Below are 19,427 nucleotides of genomic sequence, written 5' to 3' on the forward strand. Positions count from 1 at the left end.
TTTCACCATGTTGGTCAGGATGGTCTCGATCTCCTGACCTTGCGATCTGCCTGCCTCGGCCTCCCAAAGTGCTGGGATTACAGGTGTGAGCCACCGTGCCTGGCCAGGGCTGTGTCAGTTTTACAGGCAGGAAGCAAAGGCTCAGAAGTCTATATGAGTTATGCCAAAGAGGGACTCTACTCCATGCCTGGCCTCCTGCCGGGGCCTGGACCTCTCACAACCTGAGCGGACTGAAGAGGCTGTGGTCCTTCTGGCCTGGACTCCAGGTCCGTGGAAGATAGTGGGCCAGCCTCCTTATGGAGGGCCAGCGTGTCTGAGCATGAATTCCCCCCACTGACAAACTGTTCAGGGCACACAATGGTCCATTGTGCCCAGGGCACACCTGAGCCAGGAGCATGATGCCAGGCAGGTGCAGGGAGGGAGGTGCTGGGTGAAGGGGAGGGGAGTGTTACTCTGGGATCCCTCCCTGCTGTGGGTACAGAAGGAAAAAGGGAGACTATGTGTGTGAGACGGTGTGAGTGACACCAGGTTCTCAGCTGATGGGACACCCAGGTCTGAGTCACTCCCCTCACCTTCTGAGGCCACCTGAAGTATTTTCTGAGATGGGTGGGGAGCTCAGGAGGAAAGGGCCTCCCTCTAACCTTTTCAGACATCCCTCAGGGCCTCAATGCCCCACCCTCACCCTGGGCATCCAGAGGAAAACCTTTTCTTCTGCTCCTAGAGAGGTCCTGGGTCCACCCGTCAGAATGGGGGTGGGGTGGGTCATTTCAAGTCAGGGAGGAGCTTATCACAGCCTGTTCGCTGGGGGTTTGGGGGAATGCAACTCAAGAAGGACCTGAAGTGGGAGCATTCCCCTTCCACACACCTCCCTACGTGGGCCCACACCCCCAGACCCGTTGGCCACGACCACCCAATCGGGCCGCGCCCAAGGGAGAGGCAGCTCAGAAACAAATTGAGTCCCCCTCCCCCTAGCCTCCTGGCCAGTCTCCAGGTCTCAGTTTCCCCATTTGTAAAAAGGCGAAGTGTCCGGCCGCCTCGGCCCAGGCCACTCTCCTCTAGCAAGAAAGACTCAGGCTGCACGGTCCTGCTCGGGGGAGGGGGTGGGTTGCTATGAAGTGCACGACCGCGAGCTCTGTCCCCAAGGCATAAGTGCCAGAGGCACCCGGCGGGCTGGGGGCACACACGTGTGTGCAGAGCCGGAACATGCCCTGCGCGCGCGCGCGGCTACGCGGCCCCAGCGGCGCGGGGCGCAGGTGCAGCAGGCGCGCGGCGTGCGAAGCTGGGGGCACCGCGGGTGCGGGTGCGGGCGCGGGCGCGGGGCGGGGCGGGCTCACCTGCGCGTAGTAGAGCAGCCACAACTCGTAGAGCCGCTCCGAGGCGGCCATGGCCCGGCCCGGCTCCGGCCCTGCTGCGCGCCACCTGTCGCCGCCTCCTCCGCGCCGCCCGCCGGTTGCCCTCGGCCAGGCCCATGGGCGGAGGGCGTCACTCCGGGGCGGAGCGGCGCGATACTACTGGGGAAGTCTGCGGCTGTGGCCTCCGCGGCGCAGAGCCACCCAAGTCTACTCGCTCCTCCTCCTCCTCCTCACTGCCGGCCGCCGCCCGGCTTCCTGCACTTCGCTGCAGTCACCGTCGCCCCGCCTCTCCTGGGACCGTGTAAAGGGCGGAGAGCCTGGCAGGAGGAGGGGCCTATGGGCCGGGCGGCCCGGGAGGGTGCCCCGCCGCCCTGCCCCACCAGTGCCATTGGAAAGGCCAACCTGAGCCTCCGGGACGAGGGTCGGGGTGAGGAATTCCAGACTTCCCCAGGGTCTGAATCCGCCCAGGACGCTGCTCGCCTGACTGCAGTTGCCGCCATTCAGGGAAGGGGCGGCGGGCCGCGTGGGGGTGGCGAGGGTCCTTCAACAATAATGACCACCACCACCATGACGACCCCTTGTAGCGCTTGTCAAATGCCAGGTGCTACTCTGACGCTTTATGGGAAGACCGAAACGCAACTTTTGAGCTCTAGCTGTTTGTGGAGTGTGATGGCGGGAAGTTAGAGAGCAGCAGGACTAGCCTGAAATACCTTCGGGGCCGCGGTGCTCTCCTAGATCCCAGAGAGGCTTAGACCGTTCCCATGGGTCCCCCTCCCTCCTCCAGGAAGCCTTCCCAAACGCTCCAGTGGAGGGGCTCCCCCCACTCCCCAACTCCTGGGCCCAGAACTTGCTTTACATATGTTGTTTCTTTAACCTCAAGAGGTGGGTGCCTCATGGCTCTGTTTTTTGTTTGTTTGTTTTTGAGACAGAGTCTCACGCTATCGCCCAGGCTGGAGTGCAGTGACTCGATCTCGGCTCACTGCAACCTCCGCCTCCTGGGTTCAAGTGATTCTCCTGCCTCAGCCTCCCGAGTAGCTGGGACTACAGGAGTGTGCCACCAGGCCCAGCTAATTTTTTGTATTTTTAGTAGAGACGGGGTTCCACCGTGTTAGCCAGGATGGTCTGGACCTCCTGACCCCCCCGCCTCGACCTCCCAAAGTGCTGGGATTATAGGCATGAGCCACCGCACCCGACCAGCTCTGTTTTACAGATGGAGAAACTGAGGCCCAGGTTGACCAAATGAGGACCACCTGGGCAGCAAAGGGCAGCAGGGGCAGGGACCCAACCCCTGGCGTTGGGCAGGGGTCAGGCCCTTTGTTGGGGCTGGGGAGACGTTTTCTGGGCCCAGAGAGGTGCTACTGGTTCCAGGAGTTGACCAGTCTGGAGACTCCTAGACCTTGGGTGGCCAAGAGAACAGAGACCCTGTCCTGTTTTGTTCTCCTAGCTTCTTGGTCCACCTCTGGCCTTTTGTCCTGCTCCATCCATCATAGCTCTGAGCTGAGGTTTCCTGAGCACCTCCAACCTGCATGCCAGGCCTTGGCAGAACAACCCATCCACTACAGGGAAGAAGGCTTAGACAGACCCAGGTTAGTGAGGACAAGAGGGTTAGTGAAGGGAGGGCTAGACCTGCAGTCTGTGGCCCATGGGCCTCTGAAGCGAGTTGGAAGGGGAAGAGTGGATGTTCACCTGTAGCCAGCTTGGGAAGGGAAGCCTTAGGGAGGGAACAGCCTAAGAGGCTAGTTGTCCCCTGGCAGTGGAGGTGGGGAGGGGGCGGCATGGTCTCCTATTCCCAAGTGAGAGGGGGTGTGGCTTTGGGGACCCCCACATACTGAAAGAATTTCTTGACTTCAGCCTAAGTGGTCTCTCGGTTATCAGGACACTCTAGTTCATGCAGGAAAGAAGACTCTGGCAGCTTCTGCTGGGGAGCCATGAATCTTGTAGCGACTTGCAGTCGAGGCCACCCCAAGGCTTTCTTTTTTTTTTAATTTTTTTTTTTTTGAGACGGAGTCTCGCTCTGTCGCCCAGGCTGGAGTGCAGTGGCGCAATCTCGGCTCACTGCAAGCTCCGCCTCCCGGGTTCACGCCATTCTCCTGCCTCAGCCTCTCCGAGTAGCTGGGACTACAGGCGCCCGCCACCATGCCCGGCTAATTTTTTGCATTTTTAGTAGAGACGGGGTTTCACCGTGGTCTCGATCTCCTGACCTCGTGATCCGCCCGCCTCGGCCTCCCAAAGTGCTGGGATTACAGGCGTGACCACCGCGCCCGGCCCAGGGGAAGGTTTCTTGAAGGCATTCGAGCCTTGTCAGGTCAAGTGGACAAGGATGGGTCAGGGCATTCCATGAGGCCAGCATGGAGTGATTAGTGTGGTTAGTACTTAGGCAAAACCGGAGCGATCGACGCACTCTTTTCTCCTTCTCTCAGGTCTGAATTCCACTTGCTGCTCTTTCACTGTTCGGCGTTGGATAAATCGAGCCTTAGCTTTTTTTTTTTTTTTTTGCTGGCTCCCCACCCACTGGGCAAGTTGCCCGGAAGAATAAGGGCGGGGAGGGGCGGGGCAGGGCGAGGCTCGCCCATAATAACCCCATATTGATTGGCTTTCAGGACCTCCCAGTCTCTCATTCTCGTGCTTGGATTGGCCGCGAGACATTTATCCACTCTCCTTAGGCCTGCGCGATGCAAGACGGGAGAAAAGGAGGGGCGTAGGCGGGCAAGATGGAGGCGACTACGGCTGGTGTGGGCCGGCTAGAGGAAGAGGCGTTGCGGCGAAAGGAACGGCTGAAGGCCCTACGGGAGAAAACCGGGCGCAAGGTGAGAAATGTGGAGTGAGGGTCGTAGTTGAGGCGGCTAGCGTTCGGGGTCCGCGTCGGGCTTGAGGAGAGCAGAGGGCTAATAAGGAAAGACAGCTGCCGAGGGCGCGCATGCGCGGGCGCTAGCGCTTGCGCGAGAAGACGACGCCCGCCCACGAAGTCTGGGGCTGCTTGGTGTGGGAGCCTTCTGGCGCTGGTGCGGTCGTTGCGCATGCGCGAGGGTGGTTGAGGCAGTAGTCAGCGACCCGCAGTCCACCTGACTTCTGCTTCCCAGGTGTTGCTCGTGTGGGTGTCTAGGGCTGCCTGTAGGTTGAGATGCTTGTTGGGTTAGGCGTGATTTGTTCCGTTTCTCTATGGCCTAGCTGGTCTTTAACCCCTGCCTTCGATTCTGAGTCAGACTCCCCAGTCCGGCAGCACCCCTTGGACAAGGCAGCAAGTGACAGCAATGGGTACACAGCCGGAGTCGTTTCGTGCAAAAATCAAAAAGAGGCCGGGCGCGGTGGCTCACGCCTGTAATCCAAGTACTTTGGGAGGCCGAGGCAGGCGGATCACTTGAGGTTAGTAGTTCGAGACCAGCCTGGGTAACATGGCGAAACCCCGCCTCTACTAAAAATACAAAAATTAGCCGGGCATGGTGGTGCGCGCCTGTAATCCCAGCTTCTCGGGAGGCTGTGGCAGGAGAATCGCTTGAGCCTGGGAGGCAGAGGTTGTAGTGAGCCGAGATCACACCACTGTACTCCAGCCTGGGCGACAGAGCGAGACTCCGTCTCAAAAAAGAAAAAAAAAAAAAAATCTTAAAAGATTTAGCCGGGCGCGGTGGCTCACGCGCCCAGTACTTTGGGAGGCCGAGGTGGGCGGATCACGAGGTCAGGAGATCGAGACCATCCTGGCTAATACAGTGAAACCCTGTCCCTACTAAAAATACAAAAAATTAGCCGGGCGTGGTGGCGGGCGCCTGTGGTCCCAGCTACTCGGGAGGCTGAGGCAGGAGAATGGCGTGAACCCAGGAGGCGGAGCTTGCAGTGAGCCGAGATCCTGCCACTGCACTCCAGCCTGGGCGACAGAGCGAGACTCTGTCTCCAAAAAAAAAAAAAGAAAAGAAAAGATCTATTTCTAACTTAAAGTGGGCCTTAGAAATTGGGAAGGAGGGCCGGGCACAATGGCTCGTGCCTGTAATCCCGCACTTTGGGAGGCCCAGGCGGGCAGATCACCTGAGGTCAGGAGTTCGAGATCAGCCTATCAACATGGTGAAACCCCATTTCTACTGAAAATACAAAAATTAGCCAGGTGTGGTGGCAGGCACCTGTAATCCCAGTTACTCGGGAGGCTGAGGCAGGAGGATCGCTTGAACCGGGAGGCAGAGGTTGCAGTGAGCCGAGATCGCGCCACTGCACTCCAGCCTAGGTTACAGAGTGAGACTGGTCTAAAAAAAAAAAAAAAAAAATTGGGAAAAAAGAAGAGGGCCTTAGTTCTTTCTTTGGGGATGGGCCTACTAGCCTATTAACTGCCATATTCGGAGGCGTTTTTCTTTGCTGTCGTTTAACAGCAAATGAAAAGTTCCATTTCTACTTTGTTCATCTTTCCAACGTAATGGAGAGGAAGAAGAATTCTGAAGTTCACTACCTGTGTGCAAACCCTAGTTTGCTTTTTTACTTGGACTTGGGACACATTGCTTCATCTCTCTGAGCTGGGTTTCTTCATGTCTCCAGTGGGGAATGACAATCCCTACACATTCATTCTCATTGGGTTATTGTGAGATCTAATGGGATAATCTGTGTGAAAGGGCTATAGAGACAGACCAATGAGGGCTGTAGTTTTAGATGGGTGAAAACTGTGTCCTTCAGTGTATGAAGTACAAAGAATGTTAAATAGCTAGACCTGTCAGAGATGGGGGGCGCTTCCCACTTTCCAACTGAAAAACAAAACAGGCTGGACAGTCTGACCTCTATTTTCCTTACTGCATGGCAGTCTGGGGTCCTGTGTGAAAGTGAAAAGGGAAGTAATAGAGAGTGAAAGCTGGCTAGAGTGGCTTCTGCTTTTGTTGGCTGCACGTCGAACATATCAGACAGTTATCCCCTAAATTGCCTGTCCCAGAGAAGCTCAAACCTCAGCCTTTCAAACAGTGGCTAGTTCACCTGAGCTATTTGCTTGGATTTAGGGCTCAGGTTATTGGGGCCGGGTTTGAGGTCGGAATGCAAAGGACAAAATAGCATCCACAGAGCCCATTGCCAGGGAAAGACGTGCTACATCATCAGGAGAACTGGCTTTTAAAGAGGGATCCTCTCAGTGGGCTGGAAGTGTGGCCTGATTGTTAATTTTTCTGTGTTTTAAAATTGTGGGAAAATACACATACAATTTACTGTTTTAACCATTTTAAATGTATAATTCAACGTCCAGAACGTTTTCATCATCCCAAACTCTGTACCCGTTAAACAATAACTCTCCATTCCCCCTTTCCCCAGCCCCTGGCAATCACTGTTATACTTCCTGTCTCTGAATTTGACTACTCTAGGTACCTCATATAATCAAATCATGCAGTATTTGTCCTTCTGTGATTGGCTTATTTTACTTAGCATGTCTTCACACTTCATCCATGTTGTAGCATGTGTCAGAATCTCAGTCCTTTTTTAAAGGCTGAATAATATTCTGTTGTGTATACCATGTTTTGTTTAGTTGGGTTGCTTCTACATTTTGCCTGTTGTGAATAATGCTGCTATAAACATGGGAGTACAAGGCCTGGTGCGGTGGCTCACGCCTGTAATCCCAGCGCTTTGGGAAGCCGAGGTGGGCAGATCACGAAGTCAGGAGATCAAGACCATCCTGGCTAATACAGTTAAACCCTGTCTCTATTAAAAGTACAAAAAATTAGACTTCCTCTTTTCCTAATTGAATGCCCTTTATTTCCTTCTCCTGCCTGATTGCTCTGGCCAGAACTTCCAGCACTATGTTGAAAAGGAGCGGTGAGAGAGGGCATCCCTGTCTTGTGCCAGTTTTCAGAGGGAATGCTTCCAGTTTTTGCCCATTCAGTATGATATTGGCTGTGGGTTTGTCATAGATAGCTCTTATTATTTTGAGATACGTCCCATCAATACCTAATTTATTGAGAGTTTTTAGCATGAAGAGATGTTGAATTTTGTCAAAGGCCTTTTCTGCATCTATTGAGATAATCATGTGGTTTTTGTCTTTGGTTCTGTTTATATGCTGGATTACATTTATTGATTTGCGTATGTTGAACCAGCCTTGCATCCCAGGGATGAAGCCCACTTGATCATGGTGGATAAGCTTTTTGATGTGCTGCTGGATTCGGTTTGCCAGTATTTTATTGAGGATTTTTGCATCAATGTTCATCAAGGATATTGGTCTGAAATTCTCTTTTTTGGTTATGTCTCTGCCAGGTTTTGGTATCAGGATGATGCTGGCTTCATAAAATGTGTTAGGGAGGATTCCCTCTTTTTCTATTGATTGGAATAGTTTCAGAAGGAATGGTACCAGTTCCTCCTTGTACCTCTGGTAGAATTCAGCTGTGAATCCATCAGGTCCTGGACTCTTTTTGGTTGGTAAGCTATTGATTATTGCCACAATTTCAGAAGCTGTTATTGGTCTATTCAGAGATTCAACTTCTTCCTGGTTTAGTCTTGGGAGGGTGTATTTGTCGAGGAATTTATCCATTTCTTCTAGATTTTCTAGCTTATTTGCATAGAGGTGTTTGTAGTATTCTCTGATGGTAGATTGTATTTCTGTGGGATCGGTGGTGATATCCCCTTTTTCGTTTTTTATTGCATCTATTTGATTCTTCTCTCTTTTCTTCTTTATTAGTCTTGCTAGCGGTCCATCAATTTTGTTGATCTTTTCAAAAAACCAGCTCCTGGATTCATTAATTTTTTGAAGGGTTTTTTGTGTCTCTATTTCCTTCAGTTCTGCTCTGATTTTAGTTATTTGTAGCCTTCTGCTAGCTTTTGAATGTGTTTGCTCTTGCTTTTCTAGTTCTTTTAATTGTGATGTTAGGGTGTCAATTTTGGATTTTTCCTGCTTTCTCTTGTGGGCATTTAGTGCTATAAATTTCCCTCTACACACTGCTTTGAATGTGTCCCAGAGATTCTGGTATGTTGTGTCTTTGTTCTCGTTGGTTTCAAAGAACATCTTTATTTCTGCCTTCATTTCATTATGTACCCAATAGTCATTCAGGAGCAGGTTGTTCAGTTTCCATGTAGTTGAGCGGTTTTGAGTGAGTTTCTTAATCCTGAGTTCTAGTTTGATTGCACTGTGGTCTGAGAGACAGTTTGTTATAATTTCTGTTCTTTTACATTTGCTGAGGAGAGCTTTACTTCCAACGATGTGGTCAATTTTGGAATAGGTGTGGTGTGGTGCTGAAAAAAATGTATATTCTGTTGACTTGGGGTGGAGAGTTCTGTAGATGTCTATTAGGTCCACTTTATGTAGAGCTGAGTTCAATTCCTGGATATCCTTGTTAACTTTCTGTCTCGTTGATCTGTCTAATGCTGACAGTGGGGTGTTAAAATCTCCCATTATTATTGTGTGGGAGTTTAAGTCCCTTTGTAGGTCACTGAGGACTACCACTGAGGAACCAACCCAAATGTCCAACAACGATAGACTGGATTAAGAAAATGTGGCACATATACACCATGGAATACTATGCAGCCATAAAAAATGATGAGTTCGTGTCCTTTGTAGGGACATGGATGAAACTGGAAAACATCATTCTCAGTAAACTATCGCAAGGACAAAAAACCAAACACCGCATGTTCTCACTCATAGGTGGGAATTGAACAATGAGAACTCATGGACACAGGAAGGGGAACATCACACTCCGGGGACTGTTGTGGGGTGGGGGGAGGGGGGAGGGACAGCATTAGGAGATACACCTAATGCTAAAGGACGAGTTAATGGGTGCAGGAAATCAACATGGCACATGGATACATATGTAACAAACCTGCACATTGTCACATTGTGCACATGTACCCTAAAACCCTAAAGTATAATAAAAAATAAAAAAATAAAAAAAAATAAAAAAATAAAAAATAAAAAAAAAAAGTACAAAAAATTAGCCGAGCGCGGTGGCGGGCGCCTGTAGTCCCAGCTACTTGGGAGGCTGAGGCAGGAGAATGGCGTGAACCTGGGAGGCAGAGCTTGCAGTGAGCTGAGATCGCGCCACTGCACTCCACCCTGGGCGACAGAGTGAGACTCCATTTCAAAAAAAAAAAAAAGAAAAAACACGGGAGTACAGATACCTGTTTGAGTATCTGCTTTAAATTCTTTTGGGTGTATAGCCAGAAGTGGAATTACTGGATCATATGGTAATTCTTTTTTTTTTTTTTTTTTTTTTTTGAGATGGAGTTTCGCTCTTGTTGCCCAGGCTGGAATGCAATGGTGCAATCTCAGCTCACTGCAGCCCCCGCCTCCTGGGTTCAAGCGATTCTCCTGTCTCAGCCTCTCGAGTAGCTGGGATTAATTTTTTTTTTTTTTTTTTAGACGGAGTTTCACTCTTGTTGCCCAGGCTGGAGTGCGATGGCACTATCTCGGCTCACTGCAACTTCCACCTCCTGGGTTCAAGCAATTCTCCTGCCTCAGCCTCCCCAGTAGCTGGGATTACAGGTGTATGCCACCACGCCCAGCTAATTTTTGTATTTTAGTAGAGACAGGGTTTCACTATGTTGGTCAGGCTGGTCTCAAACTCCTGACCTCAGGTGATCCACCTACCTCGGCCTCCTAAAGTGCTGGGATTACAGGCATGAGCCACCACACCTGGCCTTTTTTTTTTTTTTTTTTTTTTTTTTAAATTTGAGTGATGTCAGGTGAGGAGAAGGGAGATCAGTCTCAAATCTGTCTTTTCGACTAACTAAAATCGGGGGTTTATATAGCAGGGAGAAGAATGTAACTATGTGTAGGGAAAACAGCTGGATCATATGATAATTCTCTGTTTAGCTTTTTGAGGAAACACCATAGTGTTTTCAGTAGTGGCTGCACCATTTACGTTCCCAGCAGCAGTGTTCAAGGCTTCCAGTTTCTCCACATCCTCCCCAGCACTTATTATTTTCTTTAATTTTCTTTTCTTTCTTTTTTTTTTTTTTTTAAAGGAGTCAGGAGTCTCACTGTGTTGCCCCATGCTGGTCTTGAACTCCTGGGTTCAAGTGATCCTCCTGCCTTGGCCTCCAAAAATGCTAGGATTACAAGTGTGAGCTGCCAAGCCCAGCCATCTTCTTTTTTGTTTTTGTTTTTTTTAATTATAGCCATCCTAATGGGTGTGAAGTGGTGGTATCCCATTGTGGTTTTGATTTGTGTTTCCCCAGTGATGAGTGATGTTGAACATCCTTTCATAGGCTTGTTTGCCATTTGTATATATATTTTCTTTGAAGAAGTATCCAGGTTCCCTTTGCCCATGTTTTTAATTGGGCTCTTTTTCTTGTTATTGAGTTGTCATTGAATTATTCATATATTCTGGATATTAAATCATTATTAGAGATGAGATTAGTGATATTTTTTCCCATTCTCTGGATTATCTTTTCATTCTCTTGGTAGTGTCATTTTTTTAAAAAATTAATTTTTTGTAGAGATGGGGGTCTCACTGTGTTTCCCAAGCTGGTCTCAAACTCCTGGCCTCAAGCAGTCCTCCCGCTTTGACCTCCCAAAGTGTTGGGATAACAGGTGTGAACCACCGCACCTGGTGGATAGTCTCATTTGCTGCACAAAGAGTTTAAAATTTGATGAAGTTCAAGTTATCTGTTTTTGCTTTTGTTGCATGTATTTTTAGTGTTATATTTAATCCCGATAGTTTTTGAGTGATTTTTTTATTAAGGTGAATGCCTGGGGACAGGACAGGTAAGGGTCTAAACTTTGAGTTGATTTTCCAGCCTATGGCCCTTTCTGCCGGACCTTTTAAGTGGGGAGTCTGGGGAGGAAGTATGACTGCCTGCTGTGGCCAGGTAAAACCCCTTGAGTCTCCTCCTTCAGAGAGGAAGTGGCTTCACATTTTTAGTTCAGGTTTCTGATGTGACAACAGACACCAGGATTAAGCATCTTCTCTGCCTGCACTTGGAGAGCACCTGTCTGCCCCATGAGGATGGCATCTTGCTGGTTTCCTAGCACTCAGTGGCAGGTCCTTCATTGAGTTCTTACTGTGTGCATGGTTTTGCTGGAGGTCTTAGGAATTTCAGGCATGGAGTTGGTTTTCCTCACAGTTTTATCTTTCTTTCTAACTCTCACCAGGCTATAAACTCATAATTTCGTGATATTATGACAAATCAGGGTCCTGAGGTTGTGGCAGATGGAAAGAGACAAGATTAGGGGTTGCAGTGTTTCCGTGTATTATTCTGCGCAAAGCTCTCTTGTAGTCATGCAGCTGTAGTTTTACAAAGACTTCCTGGTCAGCCCACCTGATGCCACTTATTAGTGAGGGGAGCAAGGCAAGAGGCTGAGAAGAGCTGGAATGTCCAAGGCCGAGGAGGGGAAGTAATGTCTCCTCGATTCCAGCCCATGTAAGACCCTCTGGGGGAAGGGGATTCTGTAGAGGACACAGCACGGCCTGAAGCAGCATCTTGTAGGTCAGCCAGTTCCCGTTGACAGGTAGAAAGACAGTACTGCTGGGGTTCATTTTCTGGGAAAGCCAGGCAGAGCCTGAGGAAGCTTCATGGGAAGGCAGCGTGGAACTTGAGCTGAGCCATGGAGGGTGGGGAAGTGGGAGAAGGTCATCGAAGTAGCTGGAAAGGAGAGTGTTCCCAGGGAGCATTTTAGAGGTGGGAACGTTCAGGTGCATAGAGGTGAGAGTGGAGATGCTCCAGGGAGTTTGACAGCAAGCACTTGGCAGTGATTGGGGCAGGGGTACAGTCTGAAAGTGCTGGACTGGGGTACTCTGGTAGCCAAGTTTTGCAAGAGCCAGGGTTTCCAGCAGGGATGGTAGCCAGCCTGGGCACACTTTTCTGTATTGTATTTGAAGCTCATTTCCTGATGCTCATCCAGAAGTTCCAGGCTGGGTGAGTAGGTGAACAGTTCAAGGCTGTGTGGATGAAACTCTGGCATCTCTTTACAGTGCTGTCCGGCAGGGCAGTGTGAGGCCACTCTGTCCTCCTTTGACCTCTTTCTTCCTCAGCAGCCAAATGGAGGCTCTCTAAAGGTGATGATTAACTTGGCATAAACCTGCCAAGCTTTCCTGAGCATTTGCCCTGAATTGGGCTGTCTCTTGCTGCTCTGAGACAGGGTGACCGGCTGTCTGTCTGACCAGCCCTTGGGGCTGAGGTCTGGCTGTCAGGTTGCAGGTTCCAGGCAACCAGCAATTCCTGGTTGTCACCTGGCTCTAGAGATTAGAGCAGCAGTGTTGCTCAGCAGAACTTTGTGCAGTGATAGTGTTCTCTAATCTGCACTGTCTAGTACTATAGCCATGGGCCACCTGTGACTTTCAAGCCCTTGAAATGTGGCTACTGGCCAGGCACAGTGGCTCATGCCTATTATCCAGGGGTGTCCAATCTTTTGGCTTCCCTGGGCCACAATGGAAGAAGAAGAATTGTCTTGGACCACACATAATATACACTAACACTAATGATAGCTGATGAGCTTTAAAAAACAATCACAAAAAATATCTCAATGTTTTAGGAAAGTTTACGAATTTGTGTTGGGCTGCATTTTAAGTGGTCCTGGGCCTTGGTCTGCGGGTTGGACAAGCTTGCTATAATCCCAGCATTTTGGGAGGTGGAGGCAGGAGGATCACTTGAGTCCAGGAGTTTGAGACCAGCCTAGGCAGTATGACAAATCCCCATCTCCACAAAAAATACAAAAAATTAACCTGGAATGGTGTCGTGCACCTGTAGTTCCAGCTACTTGGGAGACTGAGCAGGGAGAATTGCTTCAGCCTGGTAGGGGCAGAGGTTGCAATGAGCTAAGATCACGTCACCGTACTCCAGCCCGGGCAACAGTGTGAGACCCTGTCTCAAAAAAAAAAAAAAAGAAATGTGGCTACTGTGACATTTAATTCTAGTTAGTTTACATTTAAACAGCCACACTTGACTCATGATTGCCTTATTGGACGGTGCATCTCTGGAGGACTTGCTCCCTTCAGCCTGACTTACAAGAAACTGTGTGTCTCCCTGAGCTGCAGTTGTTGAGAGCTAAGGGGCAGGTGGAAACCCAGATGACCATCAGATCAGCCTTGGGAGCCCGAAGCTGGGCAGAGGGCTTGGAAGTTGGCCATATTCATGGCTGTTATCTCCATCAGATGCTGATTTGAGGCCATCTGTGTATGTACCCTGTGGAGTTAAGTGCTGGTGATTCAGAGTGGTATAGTTGTGATTTACACACTCAAGAAATGGGAGTGCGGGCCGGGTGTGGTGTCTCACGCCCAGCACTTTGGGAGGCCGAGGTGGGCAGATCGCTTGAGCTCAGGAGTTCAAGACCAGCATGGGCAACATAACAAGACCCCATCTTTACAAATAAAAGTAAACAAAATTAGCCGGGCATGGTGGCCCTGCGCCTGCAGTCCCAGCTATTTGGGAGGCTGAGGTGGGAGGATTAAAAAACAGAAAGAAAAAAATGCACAGTGCAGAGAGTGGGAGCAATGCCAAGGTAGAGGTAGAGTGCATGTACTAGTACTCTCTGACTTGGGGATACTAGGGAGGGTCCCTGGCCAGGTTGGGGGAGGGTAAAAGATGGAACCAGAGGGAAGGGCTAGCAAGTCTTGCTGGAGGAACAGAGGCAGTGGGTGAGAGCCTAGTATGCTGGGTGAGGAGTCAGACTTGTCCATGTCCTGATCATGTCTCAAGAAGTTGCCTCTATCTCCATCCCATGTGGCCACATCCCCAGGCCCAGCAGCCTGGTTGCAAAGTCAGCCAAGGCGATCACTGCCTCCTGTGTTGACAGCCTTTGGCAGGTTGGCAATCATAACATTTGCATGGCAGTTGTAGCAGAATCGTGTTCCATCCCTGAAGCAGGACTTTGAAGCAGGGTATGTTGCTTCATCCCTGTCTGATAGACCAGGAAACCCTGGGCTGAAGGAACATCCCACAGTCATGCTTTGAGTTGTTGCTGACCCTAGATTGTCCCTTAGGCTCTGGCCTTCTATCCCTCTACACCTCTCACCCCCAGGTGCTTGGGAATAAGTACCCCCCGGGAAGGAGCCTCCACCCATCACACATATAAACTGTAACCAGGCTGCCAGGTGGAGGCCGAGTTGTGGAGTGGAGAGAATGGACTTTGGAGACAGATCTGATTTAAACCTCTGCTCCATTAATCACATCTATGGGACTCAGAGCAAGCCTTGAAAAATCCGAGCCTCTCTCTTGTCTATGAAATCGAGATACAGCTTCTGAACTCATCAGTAGCTAGAGAACAGAGAAAGATGCTGTCTATGAAGCGTCTAGCTCAAGATCTTGTACACAGGCCTTTTATAAATGTTGGTGCCTGTCCTTCCTTCCTTACCTTCTTGTAAGTGGGGACATCCAGGTGGTCCTGCAGCCTTCTCCACTGGGTGACAGTGGGTGGAACTGGCCCCGGTTCCACTGGAAGCAAAGAGGTCTTTCTCCTGCACCCTGGCTTTACTCATCCTAGCCCTAATTTTTTGAAGATGGAGTGTTAGTGCAAAGTGTTAGATTAAGAAGAAAATGGATTTGCAGAGCCACAGCCGAAGTGGAGTGTGAGTGCTGGTTCTTCCTAAGGACTCACCTTTTCTGCCCAAGTTCTCAGACTCCAAGGTTGTGGAGGCAGTGAGAGGGAGAATCTTCTGGGTGGGAGATTTGGGGTTCCCAACACACACCTATGGTGAGCCAGCATTTCCTTCTGAGGCCCTCAATATGTTCATGCATGAAATGATGGTGTTGGATTTATCAGAGTTTCTCAGACTTACCTGTTTGTTGGGTTGTCTCAAGAGACAATTTGCAGTCCTTTTTTCTGGCCCTACCTCAGACCTATTGTGGTCTTGGTATATAGCCTATAAATTCATGCATTCTTAAAGTTCCCCAGGTGATTCTGATGCATTTTTCTGGACATCTCTGATCAGTCCCTGGCATTCTCTCATTGGAAGAAGAATACTTTTTTTTCCCCTGGAACCTTAGCTGCCCATGCCCACTGCAGGAACTCTGCAGCTAGCCACTAATAAGTATTTATTGAGTACCAGCTGTATGACAGGCCCTGGGGATACAGCTATGAACAAGACTTCCTCCTTGCCTCAAGGGGCTTGTGGGGAAGGAGTGGGAATACTTAGAAACAAGGAACATGGTGTCCCTGTTTATGTGTCCCAGAAACTTGGGAATGTGGTGTGTGTGTTGGGGGAGAGGCTGTGCAGCTGCCCAGGCCGGGAAGACCACCACCTGGGAGTTCTGAGACAGCGGTGGAGGAGTGAGATGCCAAGATCTAGGGAAGAGCATTCCAAGCTGAGCAAGACTAGCTTGGCATGTTTGAGGAGTAGGAGTAGAGTGAACAGTGGGAGGTATGGAAGGGGGATGAGGGTAGAGAGGGCCTGGGAGGCTGGTCTAGTTAGAGGGGGACCTTGCAGACCACCAAGACTGGACCTCAGTCTAAGGGTGATGGGGAACCACCGGAGGCCTGAGCAAAGCTGACATGCCCTTGGATGACTGTGTGTGGAGGTAGGAGGCAGCTGCAGGAGCCCAGGTGTGAGGCAGTGCACACAGACAGGGTTCCTGAGATGGTGAAGTACAGGGGAGAGGGGCTTTGAAGGGGAAAGCAAGAGTCTGGCTTTGGCTACGTTAAGCCAGAGGTGACTGTTAGACAGGTAAATGAAGAGAGACATAAGCAGGCATCTGGACTAGAAACAGATACAGGATGTCAAGCCCTGGGGATAGACGAGGCCCTCTGGTGACAGAGCTTAGACCACAGAGACAGAGGACTGGGAGATCATTCTGTGCCCTGAGGCTTGCCCTGCAGGTATTTAGCAGGAGTTGGAAGAATCCAAGGAAACTTGGTGGGGTGGGGCGGGATGAGGACGGTGGGGCTGAGAGAAGCCAGGTGAAGACTGGGGATGGGTTTTGGCAAGACAAGGTGATAGGCGAGCTTGGTCCAGCTGTTTCAGGGAAGTATGTGGTGCCAGTGGAGTTCAGGCCAGCTGGGTTGAGGTGCAGCATGCTGGCCACAGCCTTGCTGTAAATTAAGCCTCCTTTCCACTGCTTGAAGTCCTCACTGGACCCCAGCCGGGACATCCATCCCTCCTTTCAGGGTAGCGCCAGGCTGAGGCAGTGCCTTTATAGCCTTGCTGTCGGAACTCACCTGGCATTTGGATGCTGGCAGCCTTCTTGCTAGTGCTCAGGTCTTCGTATTGCCACTCTAGCCCCTTTCTTTTCTTTCTTTCTTTTTTTTTTTTTGAGACAGAGTCTCACTCTGTCGCCCAGGCTGGGGTGCAGTGGCGCAGTCTCAGCCCACTGCAGCCTCTGCCCCATCCCGTGCTCAAGCCATTCTCCTGCCTCAGCCACCTGAGTAGCTGGGATTACGGGTGTGTGTCACCACGCCCGGCTAACTTTTGTATTTTTAGTAGAGATGGGGTTTCGCCATGTTGTCCAGGCTGGTCTCAAACTCCTGGTCTCAAGTCGTCTCCCTGCTTTGGCCTCCCAAAGTGTTGGGATTATAGGCGTGAGCCACTGTGCCAAGCCGTCTGTCTGTCTGTCTTTCTTTCTTTCTTTTTTTTCTTTCTTTTCTTCTTTTCTTTCTTTTTCCTTCCTTCCTTCCCTCCCTCTGTCCCTCCCTCCTTTCTTTCTTTCTTTCTTTCTTTCTTTCTTTCTTTCTTTCTTTCTTTCTCTCTCTCTCTCTCTCTCTCTTTCTTTCTCTCTCTCTTTCTTTCTTTCTTTTTTCAACCTGGGAGCATAGATTCAGGTTGCCCTAAATGTACACTCCCCCCTCCCCTTTCCTTTCTGTCCCTGCACATAGGTCCTAGGGGCTGCACTGCAGCTCCTACAATATGACCACTGCTTCTGGGTCAGGCTGGCCGTTTCTCTCATGATTCCCTGCTCTCTGGACAGGTTGCTTTGCCCACCTGGCTCCGCCACCCTGCTCACCTTGGGATGTATAGATAGGTAAGTCTCTTCACATCCTTCTTCAGCTGGAAGATGGCCACAGTACCTCCTCCCTCCCAGGATAAGGGTTAAGTGAGATGGTGTGTGCAGAAGGGAGCTGAGAGGTGGGAAGTGTGATGTGTGCCTTTATTCTTTCTCCTATACTCTTATTTTACCCCTGGTTGAGGGCCCCATTAACTTACACCTGAGACAGCACGGATGTGGAGAGGTAAGGGACCAAACACAATCACACAGGGCCAATCCCTTGTTCTCTGGAGATGGAGCCAGAGGGATGGGCCAGGGAGCCCACTGCCTCCTGGCCAAGTTTGGGGGTTCTCTTCCTCTGGGATAGAATTGGTGCTGCCCTCATCCCTTGGAGCTGTGCAAGGAGAGGCTCTGCAGTGAGCTACGGGGAAGAGAATGGGACCTCCATTTGGCTTGGTCTGATATGCTGGGGAGAAACACCGGGCCTGGGCGAAGGGTGAGCCTCTCTCTGGATTTCCCTTAGAGGGCACGGTTTCCATTGAGGCAGATAGGTGGCCATTCGGGATCCTTCACGGTTTAGCTCACCTGTGGTGGCTGAAGCACCCTCCATGTAGCAGAAGAGGCACTAGACAGCCACAAGACAAGGTTCCTCTTTCTTGCTGTGCCAGTGACACAGTTGTTCCATCACAGTCTCCCGTTTGGTTGACTTCTGTGGTATTACAAGGTGTAAGTCATGTTTCCCAGGCCTCACTGATAGGGGGCAGGGAATTGGAAAGCAAAGGAATCTTGAAATTCAAGCTGGTTTTTAATCTTTCTGTTGGCTTTTGCAACAAAAGAATTTGCATGGTCTTGATGGTGAATCCCTCAGTTTTTTTCTTCTGTCTCCTGGAGTCAGGAGGTTGTGAATGGGGTGTGCTTCCCTCTCAGTGTCCAAGTAGCTGTCTTCTGGGTGTGCTTGGGAGTCCTTAGTCTTCTCTTTGGAGGACTTTTTCCTTATGGTCCTCTTGACTGAGTTAGTTCTCTCTAGATTTTAATGATTTTACTTTTGGTTTCTAAGTGGGCTTAAATTTTTCTTTTTTTTTTTTTTTGAGACGGAGTCTCGCTCTGTCGCCCAGGCTGGAGTGCAGTGGCGGGATCTCTGCTCACTGCAAGCTCTGCCTCCCGGGTTCATGCCATTCTCCTGCCTCAGCCTCCCGAGTAGCTGGGACTACAGGCACCCGCCACGACGCCCGGCTAATTTTTTTGTATTTTTAGTAGAGACGGGGTTTCACTGTGTTAGCCAGGATGGTCTCGATCTCCTGACCTCTTGATCTGCCCGCCTCGGCCTCCTAAAGTGCTGGGATTACAGGCGTGAGCCACCGCACCCGGCCTAAATTTTTCTTTTTAATGACTTCATAGCGGCATAAAAAATCCTTTTCATTAAGCATACAAACTATACAGAGAGAAAAGTACACAAATCAGCTCAGTAATTTTCCTAAGGTGAACATGCCCATGTCATCAGTCACTCAAATCAAGAAACATGATAACATCCCAGAATCACCTCTCAGGTGCTCACTCTCCAAGGGGAACCACTCTGGACTTGTAACACAAGAAGTTGCCTTCCTTCCTTTTGAACCTTATATAAATGGAATTAAACAGTACGTAGTTTTCTGTATCTGGCCTCTTTCATTCATCATATGTTTGTCAGTTGTTGGGTGTGGAATTAGTGCATTCTTTTTTCTGTATAGTATTCCATTGTTTGAACAGACCAGATTTTATCCATTCTCCTCTGGATTTTCAGGCTGGAACTATTATGGATTGTGCTGCTCTTCCCAGTCTTGTACATGTCTTGGTGAACATATGTACACATCTGTAGGATCTATGCCTAGGAGTGGAATTGCTAGGCCGTAGGGTGTATATAGGACAGATACTGTCAAACACTTTTGCAAAATGGCTCTACCATTTTGCACTCTGACCAGCACTGTATGGCGGTTCCTCTCTAATACTTGGTATAGTTAGTTTTTTTCCTGGTAGCCAGGCTGGTGGAGGTATAGTGGTATCCTTTTGTGGTTTAAATTTGTATTTCCTACCTAATGAAGTTGCATTATCTTTTCATATGTTTATGCGAAGTGCCTGTTGTTCATGTCTTTTGCCTCTTCTTTTTATTCAGTTGCCTGTTTTTCCTATGGATTTCTAGAAGTTCCTTATGTGTCCTTTGTTCTGTGTATGTGATGTGACTATCTCTTCTGCCTGCCTTGGCTTTGACTTTTCAGGCTTTTAAAATTGAATTTTTTTTTTTTTTTT

At 49.7% G+C, this 19,427-nt stretch overlaps 2 protein-coding genes across 15 annotated transcripts in view; one reads left to right on the plus strand and one right to left on the minus strand.

Moving 5' to 3' along the window:
* NBEAL2 (neurobeachin like 2) overlaps positions 1-1,605 on the minus strand; it is a 30,035-nt gene extending 28,430 nt beyond the window's left edge. For all 7 annotated transcript variants that reach the window (XM_032161775.2, XM_058442031.1, XM_032161770.2 and 4 more), the window contains exon 1: positions 1,335-1,605. In XM_032161775.2, coding sequence (XP_032017666.1) covers positions 1,335-1,385 — 51 coding nt within the window. In that variant the 5' untranslated portion in view covers positions 1,386-1,605. The remainder of the gene's footprint in view (positions 1-1,334) is intronic.
* Positions 1-19,427, plus strand: part of CCDC12 (coiled-coil domain containing 12) — a 78,176-nt gene that overhangs the window by 7,422 nt on the left and 51,327 nt on the right. For 3 of the 8 annotated variants that reach the window (XM_032161779.2, XM_058442033.1, XM_032161778.2), the window contains exons 1-2: positions 1,647-1,779; positions 4,016-4,159. In XM_032161779.2, the coding sequence (XP_032017670.1) occupies positions 1,689-1,779; positions 4,016-4,159 (235 nt within the window). In that variant the 5' untranslated portion in view covers positions 1,647-1,688. The other 5 variants (XM_058442034.1, XM_032161782.2, XM_058442035.1 and 2 more) reach the window with 5 other exon arrangements.

Source organism: Hylobates moloch, unplaced genomic scaffold (assembly GCF_009828535.3).
Source record: "Hylobates moloch isolate HMO894 unplaced genomic scaffold, HMol_V3 SCAFFOLD_8, whole genome shotgun sequence".
In the NCBI taxonomy this organism is placed as follows: Eukaryota; Metazoa; Chordata; class Mammalia; order Primates; family Hylobatidae; genus Hylobates; species Hylobates moloch.